General features: G+C 45.6%; 1 protein-coding gene across 1 annotated transcript in view; it reads right to left on the reverse strand.

Moving 5' to 3' along the window:
• Positions 1–20,116, reverse strand: part of TECTA (tectorin alpha) — an 81,283-nt gene that overhangs the window by 19,765 nt on the left and 41,402 nt on the right. The window contains exons 11-13 of the mRNA XM_018059641.1: positions 15,720–16,281; positions 5,606–5,805; positions 1,038–1,421 (exon numbers count right to left, since the gene is read on the reverse strand). Of these exons, the coding sequence (XP_017915130.1) occupies positions 1,038–1,421; positions 5,606–5,805; positions 15,720–16,281 (1,146 nt within the window). The remainder of the gene's footprint in view (positions 1–1,037; positions 1,422–5,605; positions 5,806–15,719; positions 16,282–20,116) is intronic.

Here is a 20,116-nt window from a genome sequence, read left to right on the forward strand (position 1 = left end):
AGCCAACTCTAAGAGAAATTCACCATCTCTCTCCTCTGTGCTCTTTCCCTCGGCGTGTCATTAGGGGGCGCTCTCATAGTGAGGGACGATCCCTCCCACCCGTTTTTATTTAGGTAGCTGTGTTTACAGGACGCAGGAGCCTGGTAGGCTGCAGTCCATGGGGTTGCTAAGAGTCGGATACGACTGAGCGACTGAGCGTCTTCATTTTCACTTTTCACTTTCATGCATTGGAGAAGGATATGGCAACCCACTCCAGTGTTCTTGCTTGGAGAATCCCAGGGACGGGGTGGGGGTGGGGGGCTCATGGGCTGCCATCTATGGGGTCGCACAGAGTCGGACACAACTGAAGCGACTTAGCAGCAGCAGCAGCAGCAGCAGCTGTATTTACAGGCAAACGCTTGCTGTCTTTCATTTTCTAGAAAGGATGGCAGAAACGAAAGAGTCGGTCTTCATTCAGGTGGCAGAGCCAAGAATAATTTCAAACTCTTATAAACAAATGAGAATCTTTTTGGAAATTAATTCAGAGTAAAAGCTGACTTATCTACCATTTTATCACCCGAAGTTTTATTAGGATACTCGCTGACCTTATGTCCTTGAGATACTGTACATATCCTGCAAGGCCTTTGGAATCGTATGTGCTAAGTCCTTTCAGTTGTGTTCAACTCTTTGTGACCCTCTGGACCGTGGCCCGCCAGGCTCCTCTGTCCATGGGATTCTCCAGGCAAGAATACTGGCGTGGGTTACCTTGCTTTCCTCCAGGGGATCTTCCCTACCCTGGAATTGAACCCACATCTCATGTCCTCTGCTTTGGCAGGTGGATTCTTTACCACTAGTAAGCGAAGGACTAAATGGGGCCCTTGCTTATGCCTGTAGAATCTTTACACTTTCAGTTCTCTAAAATCTGGTTATCTGTCTATGGTATGTATGAAATAAACAGCCTGTTAAACTCATTATCCGGGAAAACCACAGTAAACAGCCCCCTAGATAGGCCCTCGTTCCAGGGTACATTTCTCAAGAATCAAGGACAGGTTCGTCACCTTGACTGTGTTCCGGTCGTTGATGAGAATCTGCTCTTCGTTAATGTAGAAATAGACGGGCGAAATGATGGTGAGATTGGGGGCCGACCACTTGTCGAAGTTGATGATGAGCTGGAAGGAGATGTCGGGGAGCTTCTGGCAGATAGTGGAGAGCACGAAGGCGCAGTTGGCTGGGAAGCGGAGGAAGGCGCCATCGAAGGTGCGGAAGACGCCGCCACCGGCCGCCAGGCAGTAGGAGGTCTTGGTGCTGAAGCAGCCACGCACCCCGTTGCGCAGCGCGCACTCCTCGTCCGACTTGCAGTGGCGCGGGTCGCACTGGATTAGGTTGCGCCGGAAACAGCGGCACCGCCGTGTGCAGTCGCTGTTCCAGAACAGCTGCTTGGGCTGGAACAGAGGCGCCCTTTGCATGAAACTCTGGTGGTGGTCAAGGTTGGGGACCCCAAAGCCCAGTCCACCTGGACCCTTTTCAGGCTGGGCTGGCCTATCAGTACGGGGGTGAAATTTGCAACAAGAGAGGCTGCTTCAAGTTAAACAGTACCCGCCTTCCGGGTAACTCAGATGCCAAACTATATGCTACCTAGTCTCTGCCGGTTTCAATAAAGAATTTGGGGATCTTCACAGTGGGTTGTAGAGCTAATCACAGCCAACCAACCAGAATGGGAAGCAGGTCAAGGATCTAGGTGAAGAGGAAAATACTTGGTAGGGAATTCATCTAACAAGTATCAGCTCTACTTGAAGGAACAAATTTAAAGTCACTCAATAATGATAAACCCCACCCTTCAATCTTAACTAGGTTAAACAAAGGGAGAACCAATTCTTATGCCGAACCATTTTTGTCACCTTAAAAAATGCACAATGTGAGAGTTGCAAATTAAGTTTTATTGGCGACAAAATAAGGGCTATAGCCCAGGAGACAGCATTTCAGATAGCTCTGAGAAACTGCTCCAAAGAGGCAAGGGGGAGGGTCAATATGTATGTGGTTTTGGTGAAGGGAGAATATATGCAATCAAGTACCTATTTTTTGCAGAAGGTTTCTGCTAGTCATGAGGAGCAATTGTGACCATGAAGGATTTTAGTGCTTTTCTAGACATTAGGAGCTACAAGAATTGGGCACATAAAATCGGCTCCTAAAAATGCCTATTTGAAGACCTATCCTGCCAGTTTTTCCAGAGCGCAGAATGCCTGGTTCTGCTCTTTACCCTGAACTCTTTTCAGGGAATGTTGAAAAATCAGCAGCTGAAGCAGCACATGTTTTAATCCCTGTAGAGGTAGATGGCAGTGCCAATGGCAAATGCCAATTTGTAGCTGACAGTTTCAACATTTCACAATACTCACTGTTCCAAACTTCTTTCCTTGTAAATAAACTACTGCTAATTGACTTCTGTTGCAGATACCTCTATTTCTATATCCTGAAGTGAGAAACCTAAATAACAGTTAGGGTCCATGAAGGGAAAACTTTGGGATCAGACCACCTAGGTTTCGATCCCAGCTCTGCCACCCTACTCATGACACCCTGAGAGGCTCTGCCAGCTTCCCAGAGTGTTGATTTTCTTTCTCTGAATTGAAGTTAATAATAATGTCTTGCAAGGTAGTTGTGAAGATTAAATTCAATAAGACGTGTGATGCACATTTCCCGGCTGAGAGTAGGTACTCAATAAATAATAGCTGCTGTTATTACCAGAGAAGAACCACTCATCCTCTTTCAGATAGTGGGGAATTATAAAAATTTATATTAAATACCTGCAACGAAGTGTATCATCAATTGGTGACAGCTATTATTTTTCACTCTTTCTACAATCTGTAGACACGGCTGTACTTGTAGAGTCTGTGCTCTTGATCTTGTACCTGTTCTAGACTAAGAATTTCAGGGAACTGTTTGAAATTGGTCATGACTGTTCAAGCGGAGTGTGGTCCCAATGAGTGGTTTACTTCATAGAGATGAGGGCACTCAAGGCATTAATTCAATTTTCTAAAACAGTGCTTTCCAGGGAAGATGTTTTAATGGCACAAGAAGGGCCTATTCTACTGTCTGGTCACAATTTTCTGCATTAACAATAGACTTATTAAAACCCTGGATATCAAATAGAGATCTGACTTAGATCCAAGGGTAAGCAGGAAGAGGGTAAGATCTTCCAGAAAGAGTTTTCTCAAGAAAACCATTCCTGATTCTTTCACCTTTAAAATGGAGTATAAGTAGTTCCCGGAACCTCTTTCCAGACCTGTGAAATATTCTGGGTGCCAGCAGCTTCACAAATTGGCTTCCTTTCTCTTATCAGATTTGCAGAATAATTGAGTGGATGGTCTGGCCTCTCTCAGATAAGAAGTCAGACATTGCATGGGTGGAGAGAGAAAAATAACCTGATGTATGTGGATATGATCAAGGGTCCATAACTCACCCTACAGGAGAACTTGATCATGAAAAGTAGCATCCCAGTAAAGAGACGGGCCCAGTGCTGCTTGCTCAACCTTAATTAGACCTGATAAGGACAGCTGGGTACTTACCCTACATGCTGATCGCTAGACGTGTTCTCTTTTTATTTCCAAAGAAATCTGTCGTATAAACAAGCCTCCAAGCTTGCTTGAACTCTGGCAAGTAGGTGTGGATTATTTGTCCTGTGAATTTGCTACTTTCCAGATATAAGCTGTTGTCAAAACCCACTGACTTTCTGATGAAAAGTGGATACTAATGTTGATGGTGCTAATAGCTGCCGAGAGCTGTATTGTGCTTTTCCTGAGAGTTCCAAGGGCTTTTATATGCATTATTTCATTAACACGCCTGGATTTCTTTAATTTATAAAATGCCTCTTAAGAGAATTACAAAACAATAAGCAGCTACCAATCATCGAACTGCTAGGTGCCAGGTACTAAGGCACCTGCATAGATTATACAACGACCATACTGAGTTGGTATTATTAGTCATGTTCTGGAGATAAGGGCACAGAAGCTCAGAGAAATGACACAGTTTGTTCAGTGACACATCACCAGTGTTGGCTCCGCTAGGATCAAGCCCAAATCTCAATCCATTATGTCACAGACACTCAGGATCTCTGTTGAGGGAAGCATGACACACTTGATAAATGGATACATTTCAGTAAATCTCTGGACAGGGGAGCAGAGATTGAAATAGTATTTTTCAATTTTGAGCCTGGTTATCTCTTCTCCCAGACTGTGGGAAAATGAAATCTGTTATTATTTTCTCCCACATGTTTTGCCTCTTCCTTTCAAATAATCAATATCTCTAAGAGCTAACTTCAAAACTCACCTCTGCCAAGAAGCCTTCTGTGATCAATTCTGCTATTTTACTCTACTTTCCCCCATCTTTCTAATACAACATTTAAACAAATTTCCCGCTTAAAATGAGATTGAAGGTAACGTCCATATTCATCTCTTTCTATTTCTTCTCAAAGTAAAGCCAACTTAGTTGTTCTTGAACAAGAACAATATTTCTTTACTGAAAGAAAGCAGTGTTTCTTTTTTGCCTAGTTTATTTTCAATTTAGACACTTCAATTAGGTTTTTTTCTTTTAATGCTTCGATTCTTTTTCATTTTAAAATTGATTAGTGCTGTAGGGTATTATTTTTCACTTGTTGATATGTTATTTTGTAATTGTCCTCTTGTTTTTAAAGTGCATTTTTTTTTCTCCTTTTCCGAATAGATTTTTTAGTTCCTTAAGGCAGGGAACATGCTTTATCATCCCCGACAATACCACTAGCACAGAGATCTGCAAACAGCAGCTATTGCGTAGATGCTGTTGTTAACTGTCTGCTCACCAACGTCAGGTATTGATATCATTTAAACAGAGAATGGGCGAGAGGCAGAACCTAGGGCTAAATAACCTCTCCAGGCAAGATCTTTTTAAGCTTAGTATTCCAGCACATAAAGAAAGATTACAGGGTGGAAGCATAAATGATTTCGCAAGCGCATATGTTTTACTCAGTGACATCTAAGAAGGGCATCTTCATCAGCTCTATGTGAAGCCCCCAAAGAGAGAGAAGCAGAGGGTAGGATGTGGAAAATAGGACATTAGGCAGCCCAGACGGAACTCTCTGGGGACAGCCCTAGAGGGACAAATGGCACAGGAAGAGGTGGCAGCCTTCGCTCCCCTTCTCATGGAGCTGCAATAGACAGAAGAGAGAAAGCCACTCCTCCCAGCCTAGAGCTCCATATTTTCCAGTTAAGACAGCCCTTAGCTAAGACAGGTATAAATATCAGATTCACTGCCTTGCTGTTTCCAAACAGCCGCCACGTCAGAAGCTTTCAGACTAAGGTTTACAGGAGAGGAAATCAGAAGGGCTTAGAGAAAGGCACGGAGGGGAGAGAGGGTCACACACAGTGCTAGCGAGGAGGCGGGTGGAGTGAGACCCAAGCGCATGTCCAAGTCCGGAGCCTCATCTGACCTGTCCTTGACCTCTCGCCCCCCACATCCCCCTTCTCCGCCTCCCTGCGAATCCACAGCACCATCTTATCCTCATCAGAAGAGAAGATGGGTTCACCGTGACCCATCTTCCTCCTAGCGGGGAGAGAACTCCGCTGCCTCTCAAGGAAGACGGGCGGGCCGGCGCCCCTACCTCGTAGTACTTGCCGTCGGAGTAGCAGCCGCAGCTGTGGGGCAGAATGCAGCTCTTGCCGTTGAGGACGTAGCCGGGGTCGCACTGGCAGCCCTCCACGCAGTAGTGGTTGCAGTCGCTCTTGAGGCGGATGGCGGCGCAGCGGGGCTGGCACACGCTCACGCAGCTCTCGTAGTGGCTGTTGGGAGGGCAGGCGACGGCTGCAACGGGAGACACGGGTCAGGATGGGCCATCCCCAGGGCTGCCAACGCCTTCCTCCCGGCCTTCCCTCACCCGCTTGGGGAGATGGAGGCCTGGTGGGGAGGAAGCTTTGCCCCGCCACCTCCCGCTTTCCTCCCCTCTCTGCTTATGGAACGCCTTTATGGGACTTAGCACTGCAGAAACAATGGACAGCAGAGCAGACGGAGGTTACTCGGCTTCACACACCTCTTGCTCCTCTCCTCAGCCTTGCTTTCCCTGAGGTTCTCTCCAACCTGTTGCCTTAAACCCACTACCCAACACGCATCTTGACTCCAGTGATTCACTGGATGGCCTCCCAGGGGCGCCCCATACTCATTCCTGTCTTTAGGTCCCCATTTGGTGTTCATCTCCCTTCGCCACCCACTGCTTCATCCTCCCAGTGTCTCCAAATTTATCTCCCATTTATCATTTTTTTTGCAGTATAATGGCTTTACCATTTTGTGTTAGTTTCTGCTGGACAATGAAGTGAATCAGCTATACCTGTATGTACATCCCTTCCCTCTTCGACCTCCCTCCCATCGCCTTCCCCACCATCCCACCCATCTAGGTCATCACAGAGAACTGAGCTGAGCTTCCTGTACTTTATAGCAAGTTCCCACTACCTGTCTATCTTCCACATGGTGTATGTATGTGTCAATTACTCAGTCGTGTCAGACTCTTTTTGACCCCATGGACTGTAGCCTGCCAGGCTCCTCTGTCCATGGAATTCTCCAGGCCAAGAATACTGGAGTGGGCAGCTACTCCCTTCTTCAGGGGATCTTCCAGAACCAGGGATCGAATCCGGGTCTCTTGCACTGCAGGCAGATTCTTTACCATCTGAGCCAGCAGGGAAGCCCTTCACACATGGCAGTGTGGTGCATATATGTCGATCCTATTTTCCCAGTTCATCCCACCCACCCCTTTGCCGCAGTGTCTACATGCCCATTTTCTACATATTCATCTCTATTCCTCCCCTGGAAATAGGTTCATCTGTACAACTTTTCTAGATTCCACATGATGTGTTAATATTTTATTTTATTTGTTTTAATCTTTTGGTCATGGACCATGGCATGTGAGAGCTTAGTTCCCTGACCCAGTATTGGATTGTGTCCCCTGCATTGGCAATATGGAATCTTAACCACTGGACCGCCAAGGGGAGTCCCCAGATCCCTCATTCTTCAAGCCCCAGGTAGAGTCCCAACTTACCTTCAAAACTCCCTATTCTTTCACTAACTCAGAACCCTTTTCTAAGCCAATAGTTTTTAACAGTAGGCCCTTGAACCCCTTGATTTCTGAGAAGGCACACTTACGTGGTATGTGTGCCTGTGTATAGAGACCAATCCATGTCAACTATGTTCTGTGGTTTTTAAATGTATGTAGATGCCTTCCTGGAAGGCAATTGGGGTCCTGGTGAAGGGTGTGGGCTCTGGAATCAGCTCTAAGAGACTGGAGCCATTACCTAATCTCTCTGGGTTTCAGCTCCTTATCTGTACTATGCAGTTACCCAGGGCAGCACTTCATGGGTTTTTGGGAGGGAATGAGTGAGTCTATGTACTTAGAACAGTGCCAAGCATCTAAGTGCTTGGCGTGCTGCAGTCTGTGGGGTTGCATAGAGTCAGACATGACTTAGCGACTGAACAACAGCAACAACAAGCACCTAAGTGTTCAGCAAGTGGTACGCAATCATTAAAGACAGATTTGCTTAAAAATTTTACAGAAACTAGTATTTTTAGTCAATGCATAAAAAAAAACCGGTAAAGAACCTGCCTGCCAATGCAGGAGATGTGGGTTTAAACCCTTCATGGGAAGATTCCATGAAGAAGGAAATGGCAACCTGCTCCAGTGTTCTTGCCTGGGAAATGTCATAGACAGAGGAGCCTCATGGGCTACAGTCCATCAGGTCAGAAAAGAACTGACATGACTCATCAACTAAACAACAAAAAGTACAACTACTCTTCTGTGGGAATTTCTACTCCACATCACTTAGCCTTGAATCATTGTTTTTGCACTGCTGTGTGTATTTTATGTGTTTATAATGATGCTATATCCTTATACATTTATCCATGCCCTCATGAGTTAATGAATCTCTACAGTAAATTCCTGGAAGTGGAATAACTGGGTCAGAGGGTATGTGCATTTAAGCTTTTGATGGATGCAACTGAATTGCCCTCTAAAGAGGCTGTGTCAATTTATCCTCCTACCAGGGCTATATGAGATTTATTTTTCCCTCATCCTCATTGATTGTTTATCCCCAAACTTTCTGGTCCTTGGAAAAAACTACATGCTATACCTATAAGGGATCACCATCCAGAATATGAAGGAACTTCTAAAATTCAACAACTAAAAAAACAAACAATCTGATACAAAAATGAGAGAGGGATTTGAATAGACCTTTCTGCAAAGAAGATGTATGAATGGTCAATAAGCATGTGAAAATCAACATCACTAATCATCAGGAAAATCAAAACTATAATGTGATATCACCTCATACCCATTAAGATGGCTACTATTAAAAAAAACCCAGAAAATAACAAATATTGGTAAAGATGTGAGAAAATTGGAACCCTTTGCCCTGTTGGCAAAAATGTAAAATGGTACAGCTGCTGTGGGAAAGAGTAGGGTGGTTTCTCAAAGAATTGAAAATAGAATTTTCAATGGACCTATGGGTCCAGCAATTCCATTCCTGGGTGTATACTTAAAAATGTAAAAGAAATATCTCTAAGAGATATTTAGACACTGTTGTCATAAAAGCATTATTCATTATAGCTAAATCATGGAAGCAATACAAGTGTCCACCAATGGATGAATGGATAAGCAAAATGTAGTCTATACATACAATGGAATATCACTTAGCTTGAAAAAGGAAGGAGATTCTGCAATTTGGATGAACCTTGAGACATTATGCTAAGTGAAATAAACGATCCACAAAAAGATGAATACTGTATGATTCCACTTATGTGAGATATCTAAAGTAGTTAAGACAGGAAGTAGAACAGTGGTTTCAGGGGACTCTGGAAGGGGAGAGGAATGGAGAGTTAGTGTTCAGTGGGTACAGAGTTTCAGTTGAGCAAAGTGAAAAGCCTTCTGGAGGTGGAGGATGGTGGCTGCACAACAATATGAATGTACTTAGTGACACCGAACTACACCCTTAAAATTAGTTACAATAGTAATTTTGTTATGTGTATTTTACCACAATAAGAACTTAATGCTATATCCTTATTTCATTTGCATCCTTTGTGAGACTGATTATCTTTTTCCTTTGTTTATAATCTATTTGTATACCTTTTTCTTTGAATTGCCTTTTCATGCCCTTTACACATTTTGTTTGTTGAATTTTTTTATTACATTGTAAAAGCTCTTTGTAAATTAAAATTTTATTTTTGTTTATCACGTGTTAAAATATTTACCGATTGCTTTTTGACTTTGCTGCTTCTTCCTTTTTTTTTTTTTTGGTACATTGGTTTGTGATCTTGATGATGTTTTCGCCACATGGAAATATAAAAATTTAAAGCAGTCAGATTTATCGTGTTTTCCCTTGTGGCTTTAGGTGTTTTGCTTAGAAAGGCCCTCTTTACTCCTAGATTACCAAAAATATGCCTTTGTTCTCTGTTAGCAGTTTCTTCTGCTTTAAGTTCATTTATTTTGGCTGTGCTGGGTCTTGGCTGCTGCAGGGGCTTCTCACTAGCTGCAGTGCACGAGCTTCTCATTGCAGTGGCTTCTCAGTGCATGGCGCAGGCTCTAGGGTGCACGGGCTTCTGTAGCCACAGCACATGGGCTCTGTCGCTTTGGCGCACAGGCTCTAGAGCACAGGCTCAATCGCTGTGCACAGGCTTAGCTGCTCCGTGCCATGTGGGACGCTCCCAGATCAGGGATCGAACCCATGTCTCCTGCACTGGCAAGTAGATTCTTTACCACTGAGCCACCAGAGAAACGCTTCTGGTAGTTTTATGGTTTAAATTTTCATGTTTAGTCTTGGCTCCGCTTGGGTTTTATTTTTGCGTGAGGAAATGAAAGAAGGGTTTAATTATTTTTCACCCTGATAGTTTGTCCTTTATTGAGTAATACACCTCCCCCAGTGATTGGAAATGCCAGCTTTTCTGTATACTAATTTATCTTCGGTGTTTATTTCTGGACTTTCTCATCGGTCCACTGGTTGGTTTTTCTGTGCATGTGCCAGTATCGACTTGCTGTCTGGCAAATCCCATGGACAAGGTACACAGTCCACAGGGTAGAAAAGAGTCAGACACAACTGAAGCGACTTGGCACGCACGCATTGAAACTCTACAATATATTTTAATATCTGGGAAGACATAACTACCAATTTAGAAATGTCTACTGTTGTTTCAAGTATACTGGTCCTGTTTGCCCAACAAGGCAATAAACTCCATATTTCATACTTCTGATTTTTTGTGGTCCCCCAAACAGTGCTGAGAATGTGACAAGTGATTAATAAATATTTGATTCTTGAAAACAATCTTCCAAATTCCTAATTCTGATTTTCTCCACCTAAATGAAGTACGGAGAGCTGAAAGTGATGATGGTTCTACACCTGGATTTCTATTGTGGTCACAAATGTGTCTCTTGCTGTGGCCAGTGGACTGATACAGCCTTTGTGCCCTCGGCGGGCAGGATGCATAGGAAGAGCAATGCAGCAATGAAATAGAACGGGTAAAGGTTCTGGAGTCAGGCTGACCTGGCTTGAGTTTTGGCCTCTGTGACTAACTGGCAGTGTCACTTCAGGCAGGTTACTTACTCTCTCTAAACCTTGGCTCCTCTGCTTCTTCATCTGTAAAACGGAGATAATAATATCTCCCTCATCAAACAGTAATCATTGTTAAGATAAAATGAAGTGCAATTTTGTACAGTGCCTGGTTCTTCAATGAAAGTTTCTGTTACTAATAGTAGAAACAGTTGTAGTAGTAACAGTAGGAATTTTTAAAGTTATTCAACTACAATTTTGTTTTTTTTGATCATGCCGGGTCTTTGTTATGGCTCCGGGCTCTTCCGTGCGGCTTCTCTAGTTATGGTGCAAGGGTTCCAGAGAGTGCGGGCTCAGTAGCTGTAGCACATGGGCCCAGTTGGCCCTTGGCATGTGGGATCTTAGTTTCCTTGACAGGGATCAAACCTGTGTCTCATGCCATTGCAAGGTGGATTCTTAACCACTGGACCACTAGGGGAGTCCCTCAATTAAAATTTATTGAGTTTGCAGAGAAAGATATAGGAAAACACCTAATTATCAGACTTTTGACCAAGAACTTTGAAGTAGCAAAATCTGCCTCTGAAAAAAGAGAAAATGATACTCAACGTTGGCTGATCAGGGACCAGACAGCCTTGTGTATGAGCCATCATCACATTTAATTCTCACAAGGGCCCACTGAGGTTGGAAGATGCCTCCCCAGACCTGGTTCTACAGAGCTCTGCATCCTGTGTGGTACCCAGGTGCTCCCCACCCCCCAGGGCTTCCTGGGCTGACCAGATAAGAGGAGCAGCACCCTACAGCCAGAGAGCACTGTCTCTGGAGCCACCTTCCAATTTACCCAAGCCAATTTCTCGGGAAAGTCACTGAGTTACTCTGAGCTTTGGTCTCCTCCTCTAGAAAGTGGGACTATTAATATGGCAGAAACCAACACAATATTATAAAGTGATTATCCTCCATTTAAAAATAAATAAAATTTTAAAAATAGGGCGTACTTTACAGGGTTGCTGTAAAGTTATAGGAGTCAATGACTGAGGACTCAGCACTGAGAAGAGTGCCTGGCACATGGTCAGAGCTAAGTACCTGCAATGAATTTATTATTTTCTTCTCTTACTACATTCTCACCATCAAGTGCTCTAATTTAAGTTCTCCACTAAAGGACTGAAAGAATGACAGATGTAGCGGAAAGAATTTTAAGAAGGGGTCCATAACAAAGACAGCTGGCCTCCCCTCCCCCCCAAGCCTATTTGTTCAACTTGGGTGAAGGAGTTTTGCATGCATTTGCAAAAAGGGTAATTCAGTAATAAATTATCCCATTGACAGAAACAGCCAATATTATTGATAACCAACAGCATCCTTCTTTGTTACCAATCAAGCATATATTTAACGGGCAATTCTGGCTTAACCATTTTTCTTCTGAAAAGCCCTTTTTCTCTCCCAGCATTCTCATTTCTCAACGTGTGGGTGTTGAAGTGGATGAATTCTTAGTAGAAGAGAGGAGTGGGACATGCATGTGTGCTAAATTGCTCAGTCGTGTCCAACTCTTTGCAACACTATAGACTACAGCCCATCAGGCTCTTATGTCCGTGGGAATTCTCCAGGCAAGAATGCTGGAGTGGGTTGCCCTGTCCTCCTCCAGGGGATCTTCCCAACCCAGGGATCGAACCCATGTCTCATGTCTCCTGCATTGGCAGGCACGTTCTTTACCGCTGGTGCCACCTGAGAAGCCCCAAGGAGGGAGACAGGGGGATGCTATTCCTGCCCTCAGTCTCAGAGGTTAACACCATGTCAGATTTGGTTATTGCTTAGTTGCTAAGTTGCGTCCAACTCTTGGGACAGCATGGACTGTAGCCCACCATGCTCCTCTGTCCATAGGATTTCCCAGGTTGGAATACTAGCTGCCTCTTGAGACCTGCTACAGAGCAGTTCCTCTTTCCCTATAGCCATGCCGTTCCTGAGTTGCCATTTCCTTCTCCAGGGGATCTTCCAACCCGGGGATCAAACCCACATCTCCTGCATTGGCAGGCGAGTTCTTTACCACTGAGCCACCAGGCAAGCCCCAAACTTGGTTACAAACAATTGTATTCAAGCCAGCCCGCATTCACCGATCTTTCAGATTGAATGGCTGAGTTAAGACTCAGGCTCCCGCGGCTTTTCTCTGCTTCTGAAATTCAAAATGGAAAACTAAGTTGCCTCCAACTGTGTCTGCACACCCCTCATCTCCGCCCACACACCGTCTCTAGAGTGTAATTTTTTTTTTCTCTTATTTTAGCTTTTCTTTTTTGCCAGTCACCACCACCACCTCTTCAGGAGCTTTCTTTTAGATCTTGGCCCCTGTCCTGAAATGCCAAGGTGAGGGAAGGACTATCCCCACTGTGGAGAGGACAGCTGGCCTAGGCCTTGCTGGCAGGCAGTGGTCCAGGCAGGGGTGGGGCTCATGGTCAAGGGTGGGCAGGACAGACTCTGCTCTGACTTGTAAGGAGCTCCCTGTGACTATGGATAGAGGACGCCACCAATGTCTGGACAGATCTCTGAGTTGGGGAGAGGAAAGAATGCTAGTTGAGGGGACAGGAGGACAAGAAAAATAGTCTTCATAGCCTTTAGGAACGGTCTCCCTTTTCCAAACTGTTTCCCCATCCTGCACCAGTTTCAGCCCTATGGGTCCAAGCTCCCTAGAAGTAGGGGACCTTTCTTCTCAAAGGTAAGGCAATGAGCGTGTGCTAACTTGCTTCTTTTCTTTCCAATGAGTGACAACATTTGATACCCATAATTTCAGGTGAGAGCTCCTGGTATTAGCCTCCTTTAAAACCAATTCTTCACTGCTCATTGCAGCTAGATGTAATGGATGTGGGCAGACACTACTCTCTGCCCCACATCCCGGCGACACCAGACAAAATGGCGGCCACCACAGCGTGGCTACAGGAAAAGAGGGACTGCTCTGCAGCAGGTCTCAAGAGGCAGCAGGCAGGGTCTCCTTCCTAAAACTCTCTCCCCATCCTGCACCATGTTTAGGCCCCTGGCTTCAGAGGCTGGTCTTCTGATTTAGGGGAAAGTAAGCTCTCTTGTGGGTTTCCCAGGTGGCGCAGTGGTAAAGAATCCGCCTGCCAATGCAAGAGACACAAGTGACTTGGGTTTGATCCCTGGTCAGGAAGATACTCCAGAGGAGGAAATGGCAGCTACTCTAGTATTCTTGCCTGGGAAATTCCATGAACAGAGGAGCCTGGCGGGCTATGGTCTGTGGGGGTCACTAGGAGTCCGATACGACTGAGCCACTGAGCGTGCTGACAAGGAAGCACTCTCGCCGCAGTGAGCGCACCTCAGTGAATCCAGAGTAGTTCTGGAGGTTTATCCACAGCCTTTTTATAGGCGTACTTATTTTACTAAAGTCACCAGAGGCCCCTACTGGCATTGCTCCCTGTGACCCCTCACTCAGGGACTGAGCCTGGCTGACATGGCCTCTTCTCTCTCCCCGTCCCCCCTTCCTCCAACCCTCCCCTCCTAATCTACATGAATCTAATTATCTGGAATGTAAATGAACTGTGTGAGCATTAAACGACAATACTGTTTTTGGTTTTTCATCCAAATCTCCCTTTACCAGGAAGAAAAGGGATTTTATTTTCCAGGACCCCTGCTGTATCACTTATTTGGAGCTCTTTGCATTCAGCATCCATTTGTAGCCTTTCTCATACAGTTAGGCCTAAAAGAAATTTGCTGTAGCTAATGAGATTGAGATGGGAAAACAGACCCAGGCAGTTTGGCCAAAGACCAATAGCAGTTTCTCTTCCCCATTTTTTCCTATTGTGATGTGCTAAATGCAGACAAATTATTTCACTATGTAATATATGGGCTGAGAGCAGGAGCTTTGAGGCTGGAAGGTCAAACCCTGACTTTGCCACTGAGATTGCAGGACCTTAGGCAGGTTACTTAACTCCTCTGAGTCTCAGTTTCTCCCTGACTAATTGGGTGATTGAGGAGATAATGTTGATAAAGTGTTTAGCACTGGACTTGGCTCAAAGCAAGCCAGGAATGTAACAACAATACCACTTAACATGCATGGAGTGTGCTAGGCTTTCAATTATCTAATTTGATCCTCCTGACGTTTCTGTAGCATAAAGAGTGCAGGCAGCAGCATTATCGGGGAGTGTGTGGGGGGTGGGTACAAATGACAAGGGGAGGAAAAGTGAAATGCTTCAAGGTCACAACCATCCTTACGGACAGAGCAAGGCAAGAATCCAGGAGCTCTATTTCTTTTGCTTTTTTCTCTTTTTTCATCGACATATAATCGATGTGCAATATTAATGTTAATCTCAGGTGTATCTAATTCTTTTCCCAATGTTTTTAACATTCTGCTATATTTCATCACTGCAAAAACTGATACACGACATGCGTGCGTGCTAAATCGCTTCAGTCGCATCTGACTCTTTGTGACCTATGAAACGTAGCCTGCCAGGCTCCTCTGTCCATGGGACTCTCCAGGCAAGAATACTGGAGTGGGTTGCCATGCCCTCCTCCAGGGGATCTTCCTGATCCAGGGATTGAACCTGTGTCTCTTACATGTCCTGCATTGGTAGAGCAGGTTCTTTACCACTAGTGCCCCTGATAAATGACATATATGAGTCAAATAGGAAAGCATACTAAGCGAAAGCATACAAATTATCAGTACAGTGATGAGTCAGTGAGGTTCTGGAACAATGAACTAAGCAACCTACTATCTCATTCTTCCCCCATTTGTCTTTTGTTAGAATCCTACTGTGTCCTTGCTGAGCCCAAACGCCATGTGGGCTGCTCTCTGCTTTATGTACAGTTTGATTCATCTTCAGAGGAATATAAAGGAAGTAAGTGGTATTAACCCCATTTTATAGATAAGAAGACAGAGGTTTTTGGAGGTTTGAGCTCTTGCTTCAGAGAGCAAACTCAATTCCAAAGGGTATATCTCCTTACCCCCCAAAAGTGCATATCCTGAGACATCCCTGGTGGTCCAGTGGTTAAGACTCCATGCTTCCACTGCTAGGGGCCTAGGTTCAATTGCTGGGTCAGGGAACTAAGATCCTGAATGCCATGCAGCACGGCCAAAAAAACCCCACCAAAACCAGAGTGCATGTCCTGAAATGGCCCCACTGGATTTGCTCTGACTCCCACTGGGTGACTGGCCCGCCCACACCAATCAAAATGAAAGGAGAGCCCACAGGAAGGACTCACAGCAGGACGTGTAGTTCCTCCAGCCAGTCACCGCGATCCCCTGGGTCTGGCAGGTGCTGGCATAGTTCTGCAGCCAGCTGCAGGCGGTCTGCACAGCACCCCCATCAATGCAAGAGTCAAAGAGGCAGTTCTTGTAGAAGAAAGTGGGGTTGACCTTGCTGTGGCACTTGGTGAAGCCTGCATTCTGGTTGGGGATCAGGCTGCAGAGCTGCTGCACTTTGGAGAAAGCTTCCACCTTGGCACAGGACGGGCAGCGGTCGCCACAGCCAATCTGGCAGAAGGTGTCCCTCTTCACCCAGCTCTGTCCAAACTCATTGACGCTGGAGGCCAGCAGACCCATGGGCATCTCCAGGTCATCATCGGGGTTGCCGTTGTAACGGCCACAGAGGCCGTAGGTGCTGTTCTGCATGCTCCGAGGGACCGTGACGGACAGGAAGGTCTTCCAGTCATAGACCACCTTTAGCCCAAAGTCAGTTTCCACCACCACGTGGAAACCAAAAGAAAAGATGTTTATCTTCCCTTGTCCCAACTTCAGGGGCAGATAGAGCCGTTCATTGTTGACCTGCAAGAGGAAGTGGGTTGGCATAGACAAATCCAGGTGACCCAGACATTCCCCCCGCCCCCGCCCACCACCGCTGTTTTAATGATTACTCTCTGAGAGGCAGCCCCAGAGGGGGGTGGAAGCAGGTTGAATCCAATCTTTGCATTTAGTGTCGTTTCTGTCACTCAACTGTTATTATTAGGATTTGAACAGACTTAAATGACTATCCTTTGTACATTAATACACCTATTTATTTCAGTGCCTTCTGTTTATAGTGTTATTTCCCCCAGGAGTTCAAATTGTTTTCTCCAAGGTAATGAGAGGGTAATAAGAATTCAATTAAAGTTTAGACTAAAATATCCAAACCTAGAACTCTTATGTTGCTATTTCCAGCTCTTCCGTGGATTTATCTTAGACAAGCCTCAATTTATTAAACCCTTCAGGATCTTCTTTTTCCTGAAGAATGACTTGACTTTGCTGGTCCCTCTGCCAAGGATGCTATTCTTTACCCGTCAACATCCTTCTCATCCCCCAGACCCTGCTCAAATGCCAGCTCTTCTATAAGGCAAGATTTTTGGAGCCTGTGGTCAGAATGAATCACTCCCTCGTCTGGGCAACCAGAACAAGTTATTTATACTTCTCTCCTGTTCTTCTGCACCTTTGGCCAAGATCAGGCACGCATACCTGCTACTGAAGCGCATATGACATCAGCCTCATATTACAGCTGGTTGACTACACCTCTGTCTCATCTACAGGATTAGGAGGGACTACACTCTATCGATCTATGCATCCAACTCCCCCCTTGTTCCCTGCTGGGTGCCCACCACAATGCCTCACGTGGAGAGGGTACTTGAGACATGTTTCCTCCTGTATATTTTAAGTTGAGAAAACTAGGAAATCCCTGAGCTTCAAACTCCAAAACGGTACGGCCCTTGCACCATTTTGATTCAGATCAGTCAAATCCCTGCAGCTTGTGGCTGGGTGAGTGCATGCTGGAAAACAGAGACTGTTGTGAGGGCTAAGAGAGAGCTGATCTTCCTGGTGGAGAAGAAGGTGGCTGCCCTTTGGAGTGGTCTGAGGTTGCTCTCTGACCGGAAATACCTCCCCTTCTGACGTCCTTACTCTCTTTCTCATCTGACACTCCCACCCCCAGCCCAACCACCTTAATTCAGACTCTGATCACCTTCCACCTTGACTCTTAAACACACCCATTACTCCTCTCCCTGCCCTGGTCCTCCGTTCTCCTTCATTCACTCTTCACTGCCTCTCCAATATTTTTTTTAATGCAATTAATACTTAAAACTCTCTCTGCAGTGTGAATGAAATGGGGGATATGGTTAACACATCAGACAGGGCTCTCCAGGAGCTGGCCCCTGCCTCTCAGGCCCAACCCACTCATTTCCTGCACCCCAGCCATACCCAGCACTTCACTGCTCCCCAAACGGACTGAGTTGCACCACTCCACATGCCACCCCCCTTGCTGTGAGCGTGATGGTGCTTTCTGGGCCCCTTCGGGGGACCCATCCTCAGCAGTTGTGAATGTGGGCTAGTGATAACTCACAGCTGGTATTGGCCACAGGGGAGCCACCTGGCCCAGGAGGTTATGACCTCCTATTCCAGCCCCACCTCACCCTAAGGGCAGCCGTTGGCCAATGCCTGACCAACACAAGGGACTGATTCTGTATGCGGGTCACACACCAGAGTTTCCGGTGACTGAAACTGGTGTCCAGCTTAGACCACATCCTCTCTGAGCTCCCTGCTCCTGGTGTATCCCTCATTTTCAGGCACCACTTTCTCAGACTCTGCCTCTAGACGATCAAACCTGAGACAGCACTGATGCTCCTCCCCCATCCCCCCATTCTCTGGGGGCAATATTCCCCCTTCAAATTTCAACTCAGTTATCTCCTTGTCTGTGAACATTTGTCCAGGCAGGATTCACTCACTCATCCAGTAGCTATCAGTCTGGCACTACTGTGCACCAGCCACCGTGCTAAATGCTAGGATAAAGCACAAGGCACTTTCCCTAGGAGCTCACAGGCGTGTGGCCAAGACAAGTACATAAGCAGGTCTGATCGCCTGATAAAAGTTAACAGTAGAGATAAACAGAGGCACAGGAACCAGACTCAGCATGGGAACAGAATCAAGGATACCTACAGGAGGTGGTGCCACACCCAGCTCTGAATGGTGAGCAGTGCTGGCCAGTCAAGATAAGTTAAGAGTTTGGGATTAAAATATACACATACTAGATAACTAGTTAGGATCTACTGTTTAGCACGGGGAACTCAACTCAATACTCTGTAATGGCCTATATGGGAAAAGAATCTACATAAGAGTGGATATACATACATGTATAACTGAGACACTTTGCTGTACACCTGAAGCTAACACAACATTGTAAATCAACTATACCCCAATAAAAATTTTTTAAAATACACACTACTATATATAAAATAGATAACCAACAAGGATCTACTTGTATCACAGAGAATTATACTAAATATTCTATAATATACAGAATAACCATACTCATTCTATAATGGAAGAGAATGTAAGAAATATATATGTGTGTGTATATATCTATATACATATGTATGTATAACTGAATCACTTCACTATATACCTAAAACTAACACAACATTATAAGTCAACTATATTTCAATAAAAATTAAAACCAGAACAAAACAACAAAAAAGAAGGAATGAGAGTGAAGAAAAGGGAATCCCAAGGAGAGAGCATAGCCCAAGTCAAGGCCAAGAGGAGAGAAACAACCTCATAAATATGAGGAATTACAGCAATTTAATGATGCTGGAGCACACAATGTGACCTCGGGGATGATGGGAGAAGATGGAGAGATGGGAGGTTCCTGGACCACGGAGGGCCACGTATGTAATGTCCCATGAGATCAAGCTTGAAAGAGACTCATTCATTTTGCAAAAAAAGTCACCAGTGATCTTAGTAAAAGAACTTCAGTAGCATGATGAAACCAGAGGTTAGACTGGAGAAGTTAAACAGCAGACAAGGGATATGGAAGCAAAGATGACTCCAGTAGTTTGGTAAGAAAAGGGAGGAGAGGGATTAGATAGGAGAGGGATTGGGTTGAACTGGGGTCAAGGTTTGTCTTAGAATAAATATGTCTATGGGTTGAAGAGAAGGACCTAAGACACGGGAGGGGAAGGAGATGACAGATGGGCAAGAGCCTGAGAAGGCAAGACAGAGATGGTGCAGGTGGGTAGTGGCCGTGGAGGGGGAAGAGATGCCTCATTCTCTGGAACAAGGAGAGGATGTGAAGATGACGTGGTGATGGGTCATTTCAGTGACAGGGTGGAGGAGGGAAGTGGAGGAGAGAGATCACATCTGGTAGGCACAATTCTCTCAATAAGAAGGCCTGGAGCTCAGGTGACATAGGTTCCATGTAGACCCATAACACAGGTGCTCAAGGTCACCAAGAGACACGGAGGCCGAAGGGCCTCCCACCAGCCTTGACAACACACACAAATGAACGAAAGGCTGTGTGCCAAATGGCTCACGTGCGCTGGCTGGCGTTTCTCCATGTTCTCTGTTCCTGGCTACTGGGCGTCAAGCAGGAGGCGACACCGTGCGGAGGTCTTGTACCTGGATTACAGCTGAGAGGCTTCGAGAACCCGGGCAAGCAAGGCCTCAACATAAACAGGCCGGCTTGGCTTCTCCCATCTCTGAAGCCCCGTGAATGTCGCCTCCATCCCTCCATCCCTGCCCTGTCTGTCCTTGCGAGTGAGAATGGAGGGAAGGTGGGAGGCCGAGGAAGGAAGGGGTCAGTAAGGAAGCGGTGCCTGATGGATGGAGGAGGCGGGCACAGAGGAGGAAGAGGAGGGTGCTG

Source organism: Capra hircus, chromosome 15, assembly GCF_001704415.2.
Source record: "Capra hircus breed San Clemente chromosome 15, ASM170441v1, whole genome shotgun sequence".
Classification (NCBI taxonomy): domain Eukaryota; kingdom Metazoa; phylum Chordata; class Mammalia; order Artiodactyla; family Bovidae; genus Capra; species Capra hircus.